The sequence below is a fragment of the Antedon bifida genome, chromosome 3 (assembly GCF_963402885.1).
Source record: "Antedon bifida chromosome 3, ecAntBifi1.1, whole genome shotgun sequence".
NCBI classification, from domain to species: Eukaryota; Metazoa; Echinodermata; class Crinoidea; order Comatulida; family Antedonidae; genus Antedon; species Antedon bifida.
In genome coordinates this window covers 34,282,749-34,303,640 of record NC_136228.1, presented here as the reverse complement: position 1 = coordinate 34,303,640, position 20,892 = coordinate 34,282,749, and the positions used below count along the sequence as shown (strand labels likewise).

General features: G+C 34.5%; 2 protein-coding genes across 2 annotated transcripts; one reads left to right on the top strand and one right to left on the bottom strand.

The window, feature by feature from the left end:
* The first annotated feature begins 41 nt into the window (after positions 1-41).
* Positions 42-5,923, top strand: LOC144838420 (NHL repeat-containing protein 2-like). The gene is made up of 8 exons (XM_078693769.1): positions 42-176; positions 391-1,124; positions 1,373-1,587; positions 1,828-2,050; positions 2,358-2,480; positions 4,631-4,840; positions 4,977-5,193; positions 5,285-5,923. Exons 1-8 carry the CDS (start codon positions 56-58, stop codon positions 5,545-5,547), a joined length of 2,106 nt encoding a protein of 701 aa, XP_078549895.1. The 5' UTR covers positions 42-55; the 3' UTR covers positions 5,548-5,923.
* LOC144838422 (programmed cell death protein 4-like) lies at positions 5,911-20,298 on the bottom strand. The gene is made up of 10 exons (XM_078693772.1): positions 19,834-20,298; positions 16,148-16,254; positions 15,279-15,392; positions 12,182-12,406; positions 11,008-11,105; positions 10,034-10,148; positions 8,191-8,298; positions 7,831-7,950; positions 7,303-7,442; positions 5,911-7,155 (listed from the first exon to the last, which is right to left on the bottom strand). The coding sequence occupies exons 1-10, from the start codon at positions 20,114-20,116 to the stop codon at positions 7,104-7,106; spliced, it is 1,362 nt and encodes a 453-aa protein (XP_078549898.1). The 5' UTR covers positions 20,117-20,298; the 3' UTR covers positions 5,911-7,103.
* Between the last annotated feature and the right edge of the window lie 594 nt (positions 20,299-20,892).

The window sequence follows — 20,892 nt, the reverse complement described above, 5'->3', positions numbered from 1 at the left end:
GTACCTACTGAAAATAATAACAAAACAACTCTCGCGAACCGCGGAAGTCAGAAAGATGTTTTCATTAGAATTTCCAGAAAACACGTCCAAGATTGAGAGGGAAGAAGCAATTAATATATTCCTATCAAAAACTGAAGATGACTCTAAGATTGACAGACTAATATTCATTAAAGACGGTTGGTTTAGTTAATTTGTATTTATGTAGGCTTGAGCCCCTAGCCCATGGTTGTTGTTTTTCAAACTGATGATGCAGGGCCTTGCTGGTGTTTAAACAGGTGTTTCATCTCCACAAGGTCGTTTCGTACAATATAAAACAAATTCCGTTTTGTTAGGATTAAAAATAATATGACGTTTACAACAATAATACAGAATTTAATTGGTTTTTTTAAGGCTTAGAATGGATGAACACGTCTGAAAAATTGGACTTCACAACAAATTTGAAAGGCAAATTGGTTGTGCTAGACTTCTTCACGTACTGTTGTATCAACTGCATGCATATTCTACCAGATCTGGAAAAACTTGAAGATCTTTTCACAGTTGCAGATGGATTGGTTGTTGTAGGGGTGCATTCAGCAAAGTTTGAGAATGAGAAAACATCAGCCAACATTCTGAGTGCGATCATGCGTTACAATATCACTCACCCAGTCGTAAACGATGACACGATAACGCTTTGGAACGAACTGGAGATCACATGCTGGCCGACACTTGTTGTTGTCAGTCCTACAGGAAAACGACTAGTCACATACGTTGGAGAAGGCCATTTTACCGAGCTGGTAGAATTCTGTAAAGTTGCTCTTGATTTCTACAAATGCCGTGGACTTATTTCAGATCACAACCTACCAATAGAGCTAGCTAAAGATTCTTTACCAACCACAGTTCTCTCATTCCCAGGGAAAGTAAATGTGAGCCATGATGGTGAGCATTTGGTGATAAGTGATACTGGTCATCACTGCATTCTTATTACCACAAAGGAGGGTGTGGTCTTGCATACTATTGGTGGTAAGAAGCATGCTGGATACAAAGATGGGACATTTGAGGATGCACAGATGAACTGTCCACAAGGAGTTGTATGGCATCAAGATTCAATATATGTTGCAGACACTGAAAATCATCGTATTCGAATGGTAAACGATGGTTTATTCAATTTTCCAGCAAGGTTTAGTGATTAGAGATGTAACTGAAAAAGAGATGGCAAAATTATGGATGAATGATGTTTTGAAATTAAAAATAAAGCAGCTTCTTAATTTAGTAGAATGCTATTAAGTATTTGATCCTGATTTCCCTGCCCGCACAGGTAATTTAACTTCTGTAAAACTATTTTATAATATTTATAATTAATGATAACCTTTTTTTTATTTTCACTAAATTTTAGATTGACATGAAGAATAAAATGGTATCAACAATAGCTGGGACTGGTGAAATGGGCCAAGACAAAGAAGGTGGCAAGGACGGTGTGAACCAGCCTATCAGCTCCCCATGGGACGTCGCAATTGGCGGGCCTAACAACAGTGTGTTGTTCATTGCAATGGCTGGAACACACCAAATATGGACACTTTTTCTCCAGGACACTACTTGGCTAAAAAATGTGTTAGTTGACAAACTGGATAATAATATATGTTTATTATTAAGTATACTTTTCTAAAAATTAAGCCTCACATTGTTGGCCCTGGGTGAAGTGTTGACTGGTTTAAACAATTGTGTTTGTCGAGAAACGTATTAAAAGTTTATGTATATTAAAGCGAATTACATCAGCTCAGTGTTACAACATCACACAGCACCAACCATATATTTCACATATAAATAGTCATAAGGTTTTGATGTTTACAGGGTTTACAAACAAGGAGTATGCACAAGATTTGCAGGAAGTGGAAAAGAAGAAAATCGAAACAATTCATATCCTCACAAAGCGAGCTTTGCGCAACCCTCCGGCATCACATTAGCAGAAGACGAACGTCTGTTTATAGCGGACAGCGAGAGCAGCAGTATACGTACTGTGGCGTTGAAAGATGGTGCAACCAAAGCCGTCGTTGGTGGTGAACGTGATCCTATGGTAACATTTTGTATACTGTACTGTTAGTTTTTGGCTTTCTATTCAGGGAATACAAGATATAATAATGAAATACCCCAACAACAAAATGTCTCCTTGATAGGAGTGTCCCCTGAATAGGGGTGTCTCCTGAATAGGAGTATCTCCTAAATAGGATGTTCTCTCAATAGTTGTGTCCAAAAGAAAGAGTTGTACTGTATACAATTACAGGTTGACCCAATTAATCTTAAAGAATTGTTTTTTGCAAAAGAGAGTTTCTATAAATAAGTTTCCATGGTGTCGTACAAAAGTTTTTTATTCTTTATCCTAGAATCTTTTTGCTTATGGTGATGTGGATGGCAAAGCAGTTGATGCTAAGTTGCAGCATCCTCTAGGAGTGGCATGGAACCGAGTGAATCACAATCTGTATGTGGCCGATTCCTACAATCATAAGGTAAGTTGCAGCATCCTCTAGGAGTGGCATGGAACCGAGTGAATCACAATCTGTATGTGGCCGATTCCTACAATCATAAGGTAAGTTGCAGCATCCTCTAGGAGTGGCATGGAACCGAGTGAATCACAATCTGTATGTGGCCGATTCCTACAATCATAAGGTAAGTTGCAGCATCCTCTAGGAGTGGCATGGAACCGAGTGAATCACAATCTGTATGTGGCCGATTCCTACAATCATAAGGTAAGTTGCAGCATCCTCTAGGAGTGGCATGGAACCGAGTGAATCACAATCTGTATGTGGCCGATTCCTACAATCATAAGGTAAGTTGCAGCATCCTCTAGGAGTGGCATGGAACCGAGTGAATCACAATCTGTATGTGGCCGATTCCTACAATCATAAGGTAAGTTGCAGCATCCTCTAGGAGTGGCATGGAACCGAGTGAATCACAATCTGTATGTGGCCGATTCCTACAATCATAAGGTAAGTTGCAGCATCCTCTAGGAGTGGCATGGAACCGAGTGAATCACAATCTGTATGTGGCCGATTCCTACAATCATAAGGTAAGTTGCAGCATCCTCTAGGAGTGGCATGGAACCGAGTGAATCACAATCTGTATGTGGCCGATTCCTACAATCATAAGGTAAGTTGCAGCATCCTCTAGGAGTGGCATGGAACCGAGTGAATCACAATCTGTATGTGGCCGATTCCTACAATCATAAGGTAAGTTGCAGCATCCTCTAGGAGTGGCATGGAACCGAGTGAATCACAATCTGTATGTGGCCGATTCCTACAATCATAAGGTAAGTTGCAGCATCCTCTAGGAGTGGCATGGAACCGAGTGAATCACAATCTGTATGTGGCCGATTCCTACAATCATAAGGTAAGTTACAGCATCCTCTAGGAGTGGCATGGAACCGAGTGAATCACAATCTGTATGTGGTCGATTCCTACAATCATAAGGTAAGTTGCAGCATCCTCTAGGAGTGGCATGGAACCGAGTGAATCACAATCTGTATGTGGTCGATTCCTACAATCATAAGGTAAGTTGCAGCATCCTCTAGGAGTGGCATGGAACCGAGTGAATCACAATCTGTATGTGGCCGATTCCTACAATCATAAGGTAAGTTGCAGCATCCTCTAGGAGTGGCATGGAACCGAGTGAATCACAATCTGTATGTGGCCGATTCCTACAATCATAAGGTAAGTTGCAGCATCCTCTAGGAGTGGCATGGAACCGAGTGAATCACAATCTGTATGTGGCCGATTCCTACAATCATAAGGTAAGTTGCAGCATCCTCTAGGAGTGGCATGGAACCGAGTGAATCACAATCTGTATGTGGCCGATTCCTACAATCATAAGGTAAGTTGCAGCATCCTCTAGGAGTGGCATGGAACCGAGTGAATCACAATCTGTATGTGGCCGATTCCTACAATCATAAGGTAAGTTGCAGCATCCTCTAGGAGTGGCATGGAACCGAGTGAATCACAATCTGTATGTGGCCGATTCCTACAATCATAAGGTAAGTTGCAGCATCCTCTAGGAGTGGCATGGAACCGAGTGAATCACAATCTGTATGTGGCCGATTCCTACAATCATAAGGTAAGTTGCAGCATCCTCTAGGAGTGGCATGGAACCGAGTGAATCACAATCTGTATGTGGTCGATTCCTACAATCATAAGGTAAGTTGCAGCATCCTCTAGGAGTGGCATGGAACCGAGTGAATCACAATCTGTATGTGGCCGATTCCTACAATCATAAGGTAAGTTGCAGCATCCTCTAGGAGTGGCATGGAACCGAGTGAATCACAATCTGTATGTGGTCGATTCCTACAATCATAAGGTAAGTTGCAGCATCCTCTAGGAGTGGCATGGAACCGAGTGAATCACAATCTGTATGTGGTCGATTCCTACAATCATAAGGTAAGTTGCAGCATCCTCTAGGAGTGGCATGGAACCGAGTGAATCACAATCTGTATGTGGCCGATTCCTACAATCATAAGGTAAGTTACACCAAGTCAAACTAGACTAGTTCACACCAGAACAACACAGTTACAGCCAAGACAATGGCGTATACTGTAAAAATTAAATCAATGTTAGATACATATCCAAATTAATTCATGAAAAAATATATTTTAATTCTTTCACCCAAGATAAAAGTAGTTGATACAGTAAACAGAATGTGTACAACACTCATAGGCAGCAGTAAACCTGGTAAACAGGATGGTTCCATTTTAAAAGAGGTAGAATTTAATGAACCGGGAGGATTGTGCGCGACTCCCGATGGAAATGGTCTTTACATCGCCGACACAAACAACCATGCTATTCGCTACGTTGACTTGCTACAAAATACCGTTAAGGAGGTTTGTTAGATGATGATGATGTTGAAACCGGTAGTAGTTTAAATATATACCCTAAAGAAAATAAATAATTAAAGGAAAATCTTAATTTCAATCTCTTTGTTTCATATTCTGTGAAATTAACACTTGTTTATTTCAGTTAAAGATAATCACTAGTTCTAACCAATCAGAAACTAAGACATTTGATGATGGATCAAAGGTTACCAGCATCATTTCCAAGAAAACTTCTGTCACTCAGTTAAACGCTGTTAAACTTGCAACTATCTCACAACTGACTGTCCAACTGGATATAAGACTACCAAAAGATTGCAAACTAACAGAGGGCGCTCCGTCAATGTGGCAAGCATATTGTAATGGTATGATAAATTTATTTACAGTTAAGCTTAAGATCTAACGATTGGTTGAGAGACAAATACTAATAACTGAAAATGCTTTCTTGTATAACAGACTCATCTGGCGAGCAGGTTAAATCTCCCTTCCATCAGAAAATAACAACAATTGACAACATCGACGAACAACCATCTTGTACTTGGAAAGTGGATAGCTTTGTTGGTTTCCATGGCATCATTAATGTTGAGGTCAAAGTTTATTATTGCGAGGCATCTGGGATATGCAAGATGCAAGACATTCTATTCAAGCTTCCTATGGAAATCAGTAATGAAGAATCTGCAACTAATTTCAATATTTGTTTAAAACGTGACATTAAATAACCAAAGTTATATTTTTACAAAAAAATAATATTCAATTCTATATATTTTTTACTAATATAATACATAAATAATTGTGCTATTTCTTACTGTTTTTGTACCAATTGATAAGATGGCTGTAAAACCTTCTATAAAATGGATTAATCTAAGTCTTCCATGATTGGTGAAATGATAAACCTAAACAAATCTTAAATTGAAACATATATTTTTCAGATAAGCATAAAGCTCTATCTACACTATCAAACTAGTTTGACAAAAAAATGGACATGATATCACTACCATTTGGGCACATCACACTGTTTTTGTCAAACTAGTTTGATAGTGTAGACAGAGCCTAACAATGATAAAAAATGATTACAGACAATAAATTTTTTTGTCTTTTATTTCTTCAAAGTTTTTCAATTTTTTTTACATTTGTTGTGTACACAATTAAACCTGAACATACTTCTTAACCATTTTCTGTTTGATAACAGAATTTTTTTCCTTCGCACTTTTTAAATTTAAACCTTTCATCCTTAAATGTAACTTTAATAAGGCCAATGTTTTTAAACAAACTAAATGATTTAACGTACAAGATACTAGATAGGGTTACCAAAACATCTTCTAATGGACCTTTAAATTCACAATATAAGTCTGTTGCTAGACCTACAAACACTAGCACAATTTCAAGATCAAATTATACATTTAATATTTATTCTATGACAAATCTTGTTTTATTATATTTGTGATATTGTGAACAACTTTATTATATTTCACCTAAATGTGCATTCTTCCTTCTTACACTCTCTCAATCTCACTTTGTTCTTTTAATTCTCACGGAAAAAAAAATATAGAACTGCAAAACTAGATATTTGTTTCTTCTTATTTTACAAATTTGAACTTATAAGTTCTAGCATACAGACTTAAACTGTATTTATATATAACCTGTAGATACTGCCCCCACCAAATTATTTAATGTATGTTTGCCTAATTTTATTCACAGTGGATAATACCAGTACGGCAAATGATCTAAACTCTTTTTTTTCTGCATTTTTGTTTATAAGAAAAGAGATTTTATCATCACTTGCTACCTAAATATAAAGTGGATAATTAATAGGAGTGACATCCATAACAAAGTAAAATTTGAAAATTAAAATGATAACACAAAACCTTAAACGGGGTGCACAGACAACTAACACAGTTTAAATGTTGCCATTAATCTAGCTTTAGATGTTCATATTTTGCTAAGTACCTAAAGCATAGAAGACATTAATCATGGTACATATTAATTATTTTAATAATCAGTTATCTAACATAACAGAAGCTATGAAGTATTTTTTTTTATCTCCTAAACTTAGAATTTTCTATCAAAAATTATAAATTTATTTTCAAAATTTATCCTTACGGAGATATCAATACTAATGCACAATGCAAGTTAAAATTGCTTACCTTAATATTTAAAAACGGACTTTTTTCCTTAAAAAGAATACTGAATTTTAAATGAAGGTCTATATTTATAACAAACCACTACAATTTAAGTGTATTTAGCGCTGTAGACAGTTGCACTCTTTGAGCTCAAACTACTCCTTGAAGCGCCCGCCATCTCCCTCCGACACAAACCTCTTTCGAACCCTTTGAAAAAATTAGAAAATAATTTTTTTTCATAATCAATATAAGATCAAAATAAATTTTGCTTCAAAAAAGTTTAATTTCAAAGCATTTAGACCACAGTACATACTAAAATTGCATTATTGATAATAAATGAATATTGTTTGATACCTGCTGGGAAGTTGACTTCTGAGAACCTTAGTGAATACATGTTCCTTTTCACATATCTCAGCATACGCTTCCAGATTGGCGTAAGCGTGTGGAACATCTATGACTAAGTCGGGCATAATCGCATACACACGTTGGAATCCCTGATGAAAGAAACATAGATGGTGTCAAATTATTATATTACAAAACAAGGTGAGCTACTTCTAATGATATACATACAAATTGTCTTATGTAATATCTAGAACATTCATAATATAGATTTCTGGATTTGTTGATTATTAAAATTATCTAGACTCTTATAAAGTTAGTGTTTATTCCGTAAATGATGGGAAATTTCCCAATTATGATCTGTCTATATTTATGTACTTTTTATTGCAGGGAGACCTCACTGTTCATAGCCTCTGAATCTCTGTCTATGTTTTGTTATTGTCCTCTTTATTGTATACATTTGAATATCTGTTAAAAAGTCAATATTTACCGATCTTGAAAGCATTTCTCTTAAACATAATATTGAACTAGCAGAAAACTTACAGTATTCAATTGGTCAACAGTGACCACTCCAGTGTCGTACATGACCTTTAATAGTTTGCACATCTTATTTGCAATTGTGTGTCCAGGGTCCTCAAGGTGCTCAATAACCATTACTGTCAACTGAAAATAATAACATACAAAATAACTACTAATCCAGATATCCTGCCCTGCTGCTGCTAACATCATCTTTTTTACACAACTTTTTAACTGTCAAGTAAGTAAACAAACATTTTTATACCGCTCTGAGTTGACCAATGACAAGCAACACATCACTTGTGATTGGTGTTGCATCATAAAACTCACAATGTAACAAACCAGCTACTTAAGAAAAAGAAAAACTAACAATTATCTAAATCCTACCTCATAGACAACCTCATGGTGAAAATGAGGCACCTCTAAATCCCTTAGGCAGTGAATAGCTTCATCAATATCACCTGACGATAAGTACTCCTTCAATAACAGTACAATCTGATGAATAACACAAATCATTTCAATAATTAGACCAAGAAAAAAAAAGACCAATAGTAAATTTGGAATGTTTATACCTCACTTTTAATGTAATGGTACCAATTTTAATTTTTCACTTTGACGAATATGATCTTTGCGATAAAAGATAATTAATTTTCCTGCCTGTATTGCATGATAACTAATAATATATAACTAGTTTGTTTTTCATTTTATAAATCTAGGTATGGTTTGTTTTTGTTGCATTTAAGCATGTACATGTATTTTGAAATACAAAACATATTTTACTATAACAAAGTATTGTATTAGGCATATTAATAGTTAACAAATAAACGCATTCTGTGTGCAGATATCATATTGTTTAGGTTTTTTAATAATAGTCATGGTTGGACAGTTAAGCCTTGAAATTCAAACCTAAATTACTTTAACCCATTGACCCCCAAGTTTATTTTGCTCCCCGGGGACCCAAAAAGCATATGTCACATAATTAACCCTAACTTTTTTTCTAAACACAGACATTAAAAAAATTAAAAAAGAAAAATAATGGAAAGGACATTTTATTTCCAAATATGTTATCAAATTTGTGTTACAACTTATTTTTGCAGAGTACAGATTATGCAAATTTTAGAAATATTTTAGGAAAATTATTAAAAATTTGTAATTTATCTTTGACTACCAAATGCACAAAAAATATTAAATATTTCATAATAAAACTCATCTCTTCATTAGAACCTATTTCTTCTCTTCAAAATAAGACCAAACTTGACCATTATGAATGACCGGTTTCGAAATTATAAAGAAATTAGTAGACCGACTCATCCGAGGTTGACCATATGGGGCCTAGGCCTATCGGGAGCCGCCCCGAGAGCGTCGTCGCCGCTGTTTGTTCACCGGGAATGTTAAAAATAACATCCCGAAAGCGACTTGGAATTCGCGATTCTCACGCGCACCGGCATCCCTCGGGAGCTTAGTCCGCTATTTTAGATGTGTAGCTTGCAGAAAATTAGACGAAAATGCGTCGAAAACTTATGAAATTAAAACAAGTTTGGTATCAAAATGTTTGTCAAAAGTTATGCTTCAATAAACTGACCTTTGCGCAGAGTTTGAACAAATATTTCATGCCCATAATGCATCTGACATGTCAGGGTTCATATTACATTCAAAGGTAAACAATATGGCGCGGCCCTCGTGAGGACATGGTCACGACTTTTCTCCGGTAGAAAAATCACATTTTTACATGGAAATATGACGATTTAGACACTGTAACTGATACATAATCTTTATTTATTATACATTTATTGTATACATGCTTCAAAATAGTGATTATTACAAATAAAGATGGATTTTAGACGATTTTACGTTGTGTGTTTAGGCCTAGATTCATTCAACGCGCCTGTCGCGTTTCGAACAGCGTGCTTCGAAAAACGGTTATATTTTCGAATTTTATTTTCAAACTAACTTCAACAATTGTTTTTATATATTTAGAAGCATATTTTTAAAAAAGAAGTTGTGAGTATTTTGTATAATTTGTTGTCACGATTCATGCACAGCAAACTGCGCATGTAAATTCAATTTACTTTTTTTTTGTTGATAATTTGTTTACAATGACCTTGACTTTTAACCTCATGAGCGCTTTAAGCGCTTATCGTGGTGAATCGGTTAAGGGATAAATTACTAAATCTATTTGTTTAACAACATATGTCAACAAAGTTTTGAGGAAACAAGAAAAATACAATACCCTTTTGACAAGCAGCTTTGTTGGCTTTCTACCCCCTCCTACTCCCCATACATCATCAAGTCTACATAGCCCATGTTTGCGATTCAACAAATTATCGGCCTTGTCAAGAGACTCTCTGTAAAAAAACAATCACACAACATATATTATGATGGTGCTTTCGACATGCAACAACCTGGGACCTGAACATATTGTGTCATTAGTTGTCATCCTGAATTTAAATATTCAAAACTGAAGGTCAGTGATGACATTATGGAGGAAAAAGGCTAGGTGTCATCCAACATTAAGGTAAAATAGATAAGGTACCCAGCCTAAACAAACAAAAGAAAAGGTCAATTTCCCCATTTGTTATAAAGGAGAAAGTTTTAAAAAACAGATAGTATAGGAATAAATTGATTAACAAACATTGTAAATATTGTATCACTGCCTGAATATGGCCTGGTACGTAGTACAGAATCAGTAGTGTCACTATTTATCCATACATCTGAATCACAGTATAACAACGTTAATAGAGTAAATGCTGTTGATTAACATGCACTAATACACAAAGCCTCTTGGGATCATACATTATGAACAGACTGAATATTAATGATAAGTATCGTATGATATGCAACTCTTTACTTAGTGATGTAACGCAGTGGGCAAAAAACTCTGGTATTGGGTAGTTTCATTGGGGCTGCTCATGCGCTTGGGCCCTTAAGCTCTGGGGGCACCTGGTTTAGTGCTCCTAAGGGGCACTCCAACGCTGGGTAGCTGTATTGGGGCTGCTCACCCCCGTCTCTACTCTTTGTTAATAATAAGTACTTAAATTGTACTTTGTATAGGGATTACTGTATATCTGTTAATAAATTGCATTTATAAAGTCCCATTTTAGGATGACAGCACCCGGGTCAAGACATTTTAATGGTTTAAGTATGTGTCTAAGAAAATCAGAAGGAAAATGAAAGTGTTTAAAAACCATTGTTAAAAAGACTTACCTCATAATATCTGTATGAACTTTGCCCTTAAAATCTTGAATAAAACGAGGCGGAAGGCAGTCATCCGCGATGGCTCGTGCAATGAATTGCCCCAGCATCTGAAACACGCATTACAGTAATATTATTAATTGTAGTGTTTAATTTGTATCTATGTGTGTGTTCCAACATCAAACACATAGTATACCTATCTTTAGAAATTCATGCTATAACCTTATTAGTACAGTATCTGTTTACAGTTTACATTTGGGACACTGTCCTACTTTTGCTCAAAGCAGACACAATGGAATTTGAAAACAACAAGATGATCATACTGTAATACTAGACGAATTTGGTAAAACTGATACATATATTATTATCTATGGATTTTCACCTGATGAAATTATTTAATGTCATTATTTATTATCATCACACTGTTACTGTATTACATTACAGAATAGATAGCAACACATAATATTAATCTAATGACGTGACGCAGACCTAGACAACTTTATGAAGCGTGATCTCTCCTACAAAACGACCTCGCTGTCTAAAATGACGACACAATTCATTCACAATGTTGACATGAATTAGTATTTTTAAAGGTTTATTTTATCCGTTATTTATCGGTTAAATATACGATTTTATTTACAATTTCTATTTTCATGATGATGACTTTCTTTTTTGAATAAATGTTGATTGATTGATTATTTTATCATTATAGTGAATTTTATCATATTCCAAATTTGTATCGATCTTTTCACAAACACAAGTTTCTCTAAATAAATTAATATTTTATAATCAATAATAAGAATTGATTATACTGTAAACCTACCCAAGTGTACATTTGTCATTTGATTGAGTAATTGTGTAACATGTGCTGTTAAAATAATAGTTCTACAGAAAAGTGATATTTAATAGGACTAATGCACCTTCAGCTTTTTGTAAACACTTTGGGAATAAAAACAACATGTATTGTACAATGTCTATAAATGTTCTACCCTGCATTCCTAACCAGAGCCGCTGCCTTTTGAATGGCTTAGTCTCCCACCTAGCCTTACTTATTAATTGAAGATGGAAGCAGTGGATTAATTCAATAAAATATTAATTTGGAACGTAATATTCTAATTCTTCAAATCATAAACATTCATTACTTGTATTATTGTATTGTAGGTTGTCTGGCAAGGCAAGTACATACCTCAGGAGCTCCTGGGGTGTCGAGAGTCAGCTCTGGAAGGCCTTCCAACAACCTAAGGAATGCCATTTGCAAGTGGTCCATTGAAATCACTTTCTTGCCAAAGAGGTCAGAGATCAAAGCTGATGTCATCTCCTTGTGCATGGCTTTCTTCTCAAGAGCAAGGGTAACAGCCAAAGCAGGAACATTGTGGTGGTTGTCATTAATGTTTAGTTCTTCAAGGCAAGCCTGGTGATGAAAGAATAATTCAATAAGAATGTGCAGCATTAAGCTCTGTCTACACTATCGAACTATATGTGACAAAAAAGTGTGCTCATATATGGACATGATGATGTCATATCACTACCATATTTGGGCATACCATTACCATATTTGGGCATATCACTCAGAGCTTTATATCATGAATAATATATGATTATACAAAAGAGTGGGTGGGAGTACAATGACCACTGACCATCAGCAAAACCTTTATCAACAAGATTACACGTTGACCTTCAAGTATTAATCAAATCAAAACCCAAAAGAGGTTATCCTTAATCATTCTAGCAGGCGTAAATTAATTTAAAATGATATAATCAAGTTAAAGCATCAGTAATCTATGATAACACCAATACCAAACGGTAATGACCTCTAAGTTGTTGTTGTGACATGGAGTTGCATCATCATTATAATAACTTATTGATTATGTCACAGGCTGTTTTATTGACACCAATACCAATGGTAATGACCTCTGAGTTGTGACATGGAGTTGCATCATCATTGATTATGTCACGGTTTTATTTATTATGTCAAGGGTTAGTGACACCCTCCATAGTGAAAATGTTGGCTAGTTGGTGAAAAACTTAAGCAGAAGGTATGGAGATTGCAATCAATACTATAGGCCTATCCTCAAAGAATGGTCATATCACACTTAAAGCGATGACATTTCTTGTATTTTGTCCCTATAAAACTCATTTTTGTCTTTATCATTTCCAATTTTTTTTTTCTTGTATAATTATTTTTGCATAATATGTATTTTTATTTCTATATTTGAGACTACACCAGCAGTCGAGTACTGACTTAACTTTATAAAATTCTAGACTTCTATATTTACATTCTCTTGGCAATAATTTATTATAAAACATCGTTATTATCACTAGTTTTATGTCAACAAATGATATAACTGAACCATATGGTACATGAGTACACCATATGCTGTAGCTCATCACGTCTAGAGGAAAACAAACGACAACGTTAGTTATTATGTTTGGGTCAAATTCCATTTCAGGAAAGAAAAATAGAGTTGAAAACATAACTTGGAAAATTAAGATAGGTATTAAACCATGATGTTAGCTGCAGAAAATTAAGAGTGGGTAGTACACTAGGAAGAGTAGGTGGGTGGTAGCAACAGTACTATGGTACTAGGGTTGGTTGAACTAGGTGTAAAGCTCTGTCTACACTATCTAACTAGTTTGACAAAAAAAGTGTGATGTGCCCAAATATGGTAGTGATGTACCCAAATATGGTAGTGATATGCCCAAATATGGTAGTGATATGACATCATCATGTCTATATATGGGCACATCACATTTTTTTTTCACATAAAGTTTGATAGTGTAGACAGAGCGTAAGAAGTTTTAAGGGTGGATTAGCTGTGCCAATATGAGGCGCACATGGTGTCAATATTTTGAATAAGCATCTAACTTTAAATTTGATTGTGTTTTTTCTTTTTACTAAATTTATTCTGTGGATGACAATAATAGTTTGATTAACTTTTAAGCTTGCCAGAATCTCTTCTAATATCAAAACCATTCTAAAATAAACGAGTTGATTGCAATGGGGAGATGGGTAAGGACTTCCTGTACATTTATGGTGGCATCTGTAACGGGCCAGTATTACTTTCTCAACAGGAAGCAAAGAATTTCAATTTGGTCAGAGGCCAACAAAGTTGAACAACGCTTACTTTGCCTATCGTTGCACAAAATGAACAGTTGTAATTTTAGGTTGTTTTATTGCTTTTACATTTCACATCTCCTTTCAAACGCAGTAAAATAACAAATTAAAAAATAAACTAAATTGATGCTATGTTTTTCATATTTATAGATAGTTCTTAGTAGTACTAGGGACTACTACTACTAGTATTTAGTACCAACAAATTGTAAACAAGAAATACTGGTAAAAAAAATCCAATTCACACTCTTTATATTAACTTGGGTTTTACTTGTTTCTGTCTCACAAATGATTTCATCAAAACTACCCCCTACTTTGCAATTGCAATACAGAACATTTGATCCTTTTTTTTGTGTACGATTACAAATCCACCCATTTCACAAAGTAAGACTTCTTTTCAAAACATACCATCATATCCTTTGATCAATTTCCTGACAAATTTGAATATGGTTCAATTTTGGACATGTGCCAATTTTTTCCCAAAGGTGCAGAAGGCCACGTCCAGGGTAGGGCAGAAATCTCCCAGGGTAGCACTAGTTAGTGGGAGCCAGTGGACCAAAAATATGGAATTATGATTTTACTTTATCACTAATTTACAATAATAAGTAACTAAAGGCACAATTTTGCAGGTTTAAACATAAAAATCACAAAATAGTCCAAATAAAATTTAAACAATTAATTAATGAAGGTGGTCATTGGTCATAGTTATGTTAATTATAATATAAAATATAATATATTATAATTATGTCATTGTTATGTTAATGAACAGATTGTTAATTTTATCACTAGACCTGGTTCAAGAAGGATATAAGCAACAGAATAAGATTAGTAGCATGTAGAAAAAGCAACGGTCGGTAGAGCAGATCACAGATGCCCAAAAGCATTGTACAATATTACCATCTGTCCTGTTGTTATTAGGTTACCACTACCTCATTGCAGAACATAAGCATTGCAGCACTCCAAAGTGAATGATTTACTGTCTGTGAGAGATGTTCTGAAATGGGCATGTTGTTCCCCCCACCCCAGTTCGTTGTACTCTAAAAAGCTATCTGAGTGAGGCTGAATTTTGGCAGTTTCATCTCTGTTATCAAGTTTTCATTGTATTGTATCGAAATAAATCAAGTTAAATAAAATCAAATACCTTCTAGCTATCTAATTAAAAGATACTTACAATTACTTCAGCAGTATCCCCATGCTCAAAATACTCTTGCATAATAGGGGTGACGGTCACTTCAAATTCATCTTCGGTCAGGGTGGGGATAATTGTCTTCAGTCTGTAACCAGGCTGAAAAACATAAAATAATTCATTAAAATATCAAAATACATTTAAATAAGTTAAAAAAATGACAACAAAGTATTATAAGAAGGAAAATGAACAGTAAGAATGCTATGACAATCTAGCATGCTAATAAAGAGACTGGTGCCATTCGATTTTGAAATAGTTAGTTTAATTAGGGTGCTATAGGGTAAATGTGAAATAAAAAAATACATAGCACTTGCATAATTCTGCCTAATAATTTAAAAAATATACATTACTATTTCCGAAAAGCATTTAATATTTGTTAATCCAGGTCTTTGAAATCAAAATCCTAATTGACTTTGCTAATAGTCCATGCCAACTCATAACTCTGGCTTGCAATTAACTGCTTTTTAATGGACAATCACAACTAACAAAGTTGTCAGTAGTATTGAGTACAAAAACACAATTTAGTTCAAAAGAGAATGGAAAAAGACATTTCTTCTTGCTAATTACAGTTATTGTTTATGTTTCAGATAAAACATGGGCACTGAAGCTCCAAATAAACAGAACACATTTCATGTTTTGATCATTAACAAGTATCTGTGAGCATGACTAAAGAGTTTTGACAAAAAAGTGTGATGTTCCCAAATATGGTAGTCATATTCCATATAGTAGTGATTTGACATCATCATGTCCATATTTGGGCACATCACATTTTGTTGTCCCATAAGGTTTGATAGTGCAGACAAGGCTTAAGGGGTGTGTTTAAAGGGGCGTGTTTAATGGGGTGCTATACTAACCTGGGCATCAGAATCATAGTTGGGGTCATTTGAATCCTGGCAGTCAGCGTCATTCTCGTCATAGATAATGCCATCCTTGCCCCACGTTCCCTTTCCTCCAGCACCACCTACATAAATTACAAAATGAAATAGTACATTGAGATTTAAGCTTGGTGTCCATGTGGACGTAACACGTACTTTATCACAACGCAAACTGCCGTTTGTGATTGGTCACTTGCGTTGTATATGTGAACCAGGCTTTACAATCAACACAAAAGTTACCAAAAAGACAAATATGGAAATAGAGTAAAACATTAATTCAACGACACATAATCTCAACAAAGTAATCAAACAAGGAATTGTTTGTTATACAACACAAGGTGACTCTTTCAACTCTCGGAATTTAGAAAACAAATTATCCTCCTTACGAATTACACACAAGGGATAAACTATTCAATACAAAAATAATTCAGTTTTTACATAAATTTAATTCCTAAACAAATAAATAAATCAAATTCACATTTGAATATAAAAGAATGATAAAGGGTATGTTGGGTTTAATGGCAGGACTGATGGGAAGGATACGCCGCCATTGTGATTCTCCCAATAGTGACAAGTTTGTTGCTAAGTTCAGAGGGTAAACAGTTATTTCAAAGAGTGCTTTGTTGTTATAGAAATGACCTTGGTTGGTTTTAATTGTTCGGAGGGTGCTGAAGTCTGGTAATGTTAGCCCTATGGGTAAGCTGGACGCGATTTTTTTTTCCGTACGAGAGTTCCTCCATCGGTTCGTTTCGGACTCAATCGACTCTTCGGTAAGCCACCGATGCTCACTGATGCGTGACAACAACCACAAGACAAAACGTGAGCAGCTTTTTTTCACGAGTGATTTATACATTACTATACTATACTCACTGTAAATATAATAATAAATATTAATAGTAGTACTGAACCTCATAGTTTTAGTAACGGTAAGAGCATTATTATTATTGGGTGTAATAATAATAATAGGCCTAGAATGTTAATAATATAATACTGTATAGGCAGCCACAAACCAATGTATCATCAGATTCACAAACAGTAAACACACACACACACACAGCATCAGCATTTATTTATAAATAAGTCCAAATAAAATATTAGTACATTTCGCAAACTCTCTGTTAATTTTTTTTTCAACGTAGAGAAGTACTTACCGTAATTGAAAGAAATGTTTACTCATACAAGAAATTTGATTCAAATAAAATTATGACAAGATGTTAGTACGTATCAGTTATTTTTGTAATGTATTTTTAGGATATACTGTAATAATAATAGGATTTAGGCTATATTATTTTTTATGTATTTGTTTTATTCTTAAAAATATAATAAATTTCCATTTTAAGTGGGCCAATACAATTTCTTGAATCTAGACTCTTGGAAAATATAAGTTTTTAATTTTAACGATATACTATCCCCCTGAAGAAAAACCCCAATTTTTGTAAACATTTTATTGTTGAATATGTTATTTTAATGTCACATAATAGTTATTCACTTTGACCAAAAATTGGATTGGCAAAAAAACTATTTACCGGAAAAAACTATAATTTAAAGTAACAAATAGTCAAATTGTCTGTCAGGCAATGGGTTTTTGGTTAGATTTAACTGTATATTTTGTTTTTTTTTATAATTGAAATCATTTTTTTTTCTATTGAATTAAAACTCCCAAAATGGCCTATTATTAAAAGTCTGAAATCTTTATTTTTCATGATTGGGGATAATACATCTTTAACGTAAAATTTCCATCAGCCTACAATATAAATATTAATTTAATAATATTATTTTAAAAAGTATAAAAAACATACACTGTGCATAGGAATTCCTACTGTACATAATCATTTTAAATTCAAAAGTAATACATGGCATAGGCCTACACAAGCGTGGCTAGGCTAGCCATATAGCTACAATACCTAGGCCTAAATATCTACTATTGGGTCGTAGACCTAGGCCTAAATATCTTTAAAATGCTATTGGGTTCTTAATGTAATTACTAAGTAGGCCTAGGCCTAGTATTTATTAATTAATGTCAATCAAAGTTCGTATTTAGTGTAGATTCTTTTTACTGTTGTGAGACTGAGAGCCTGTGAAAGTAACTCGCGGTTTGTAAATTCTACAGTTTATGTTGTCACGCATCAGTGAGCTGACTTACCGAATACCGAAGAGAGTCGATTGAGGCCGAAACGAACCGACGGAGGAACTCTCGTACGGAAAAAAAAATCGCAAGCTGGACTACCTATGGTGTGTTTTGATTGTCTGACCTTTAACCTATGGATGTGTGGGACTACTTGTGGCATGTTTTGATCACCTGACCTTCCTCCAGGGAATTGTTAAACCTGTGTATTGTTACAGGTGCTGTTGGATTTCTCTATTCCAAGCATGCTAAGTTTATTTCTTCTATTCATTTTAATCAAAGCATACTTGTAGGTTCAGAATAAAGTAAAAAGACAGTAAATCTTAATTACTTTGATGAACATTTAATTTTACTCACAAAAATATCAATATCAATGTTATTTTACTTACTGAAAATTTAAATTTCAAAATATTCTCTATTAAAATGTATTCCTTTTTTAAAAAAAGAATTACATTAATTTCTGACATTTATGTTGGCTATGATTTCATTAAAAAAAAAACATTTAGATATGTGTATATAAGAGCCGATGTTTGTCATAATTTTTGAAAAAAAATAGTTTTTAGGTACAATTTCTGTAAATTTTAGTTTCTGTAATTATTAATTTACAAATTTTCTTAGAGTTGGTTGGCTCATATTGCAAATGGATAAAAATGTCTATACATTATATGTGTGTACATCTATTGCTGCCAAAAACATTGTGCTGTATTTCTAATTACTGGTTGAATAGACAGTCAGTAATGAGGTATTGTTGTGTGATTGGTTACGCTTCATTTAGCATTGCCCACCCACTTGTAGAGAACCATTGATTGGTGAAATTCATCCGGAGTTGATTATTAAGGGTATTGACATCAAAACTATCGGTGCATGTGGTAAAATATAGAAAAGACTCTGCACTGCTACTGTAGTTCTACACGGTTTCTGGATCTAAAATATCTTGTTGTAATTCCCCTGCAGACAATTGTCAAAACTGTTATTGATTATTTATGGGAGATTTTTGTTTGCTAAAAATAGGTTGTCTGTGGATGGATGAATGTTGGAATTTCAGACAAAAAATTCTGAAAATACAGTAGTTTAAAAGGTAAATATTTGACAACATAGAATAAGAGCGATAGTCTACTTAAGTATAACATTTTATTCAGCAATTCTATGGTCATTTATTACAATGCAGTGTTTCCCAGTTTTATTATAATTAATTAGTGCTTACTATTACAGTATTATACAAAATATACAATTAAATTTAAATTAAAACATTCAATCTTAAACATTTTAATTTGTCACTGGCATACCTTAAAAAAACCGAAAGACAAAAAAAATAATAATGTATAATATGTATAGGCCTACATAGCAACAGCAGATACACAACTTAAATACACAACAAAAACAAAATACTACTAAAATACTAGCTAAGCCTTGTTGGTAGGCAAGTTTAAGCTTGATAAGTTTCCTTAATATAATAATATATGCATCTCTACTGTACCTCACCCACTAAATAAGGCTAAGCTTAGGCTAAGCTAACTAACTAAAAAGGTGGGGAGCTTACCTTTCTTGGGCAAACCGCGGCCCCTACCGCTACGTGATTTTCTAGAGTTTTTCTCTTTATTAAAGGTGTCCGGGCTAACAATTGGCCCTGAATCCTTAGATGGACTGTGCTTAAGTCTCCTCTTGGCCTTGCGAGTCACTCTGGCCTGAACAGGAGACTCAGAAGGGATTAATTCATTGTTGGTTAGTTTGTTGTTGTTCGTCATCAAGTCCACCTCAAGACCTTCATCCAATCCATTCACGCCATTTTCAACTCCATTCTGCAGAACAACTGTCCCTTCCATGTCTCCTAGTTCGGCTCAACAGACCTTCAAAGCTCCCAAAATGTGAATATATAACACTCAGATAATTGGACTTTCAATAGAAACAAGTCCAATATTGGACATCAAAATTAAAAGACTCGTTTTTATGTTATATTTTCTCCTGTCTCTCGACAACGTGCAGCTACGCAGAGACTCAATGTTGTTTTGGTTTTAACCGCAGATCATGTGACCAGCTTCGTGTTTTCTCATTGGTCGGTTTGACGGAGTGTCTCAGCTCAATCGATTGAAAATTCCCAGGATGTAAACAAGGTCTCGTGTTTTGTTTGCACCTGGTGAACCCTGAACTTGATCGATAATGACGTCACATTCATTTCAATTCGATTCTTCGTCATCATGCATTCCGCAGAGGTCGTCCTCCTCAGCTCCGTGCGTGTACGTGTGCACCATGGAGGTATAAAAATAGACCTATATCTATTTTTATACCTCCATGTGTGCACGTAATAAATTATTTTAATTTATTCAGATTGATTAATTTACTTTATTATTAGTTTAAGAACAAAATATTGTCCTCCAGAATTAAAAAAATAAAGGTTTTTCTTGTTGGATTGTATATACAGTATGCCATTTTAAATGTCACATAATAAATTAAATTAAATTTATTTTTATTGCCTACATGTTTATGTTTCGTGATCATGTCTTGATGTATTTGTGTAAGGGGGCTCTAATGATCAGCTTCGGCTGGATGGACCACCCTCGTCAAATATTGTTGAAATAACAAAAATAATAAATAACAAAAT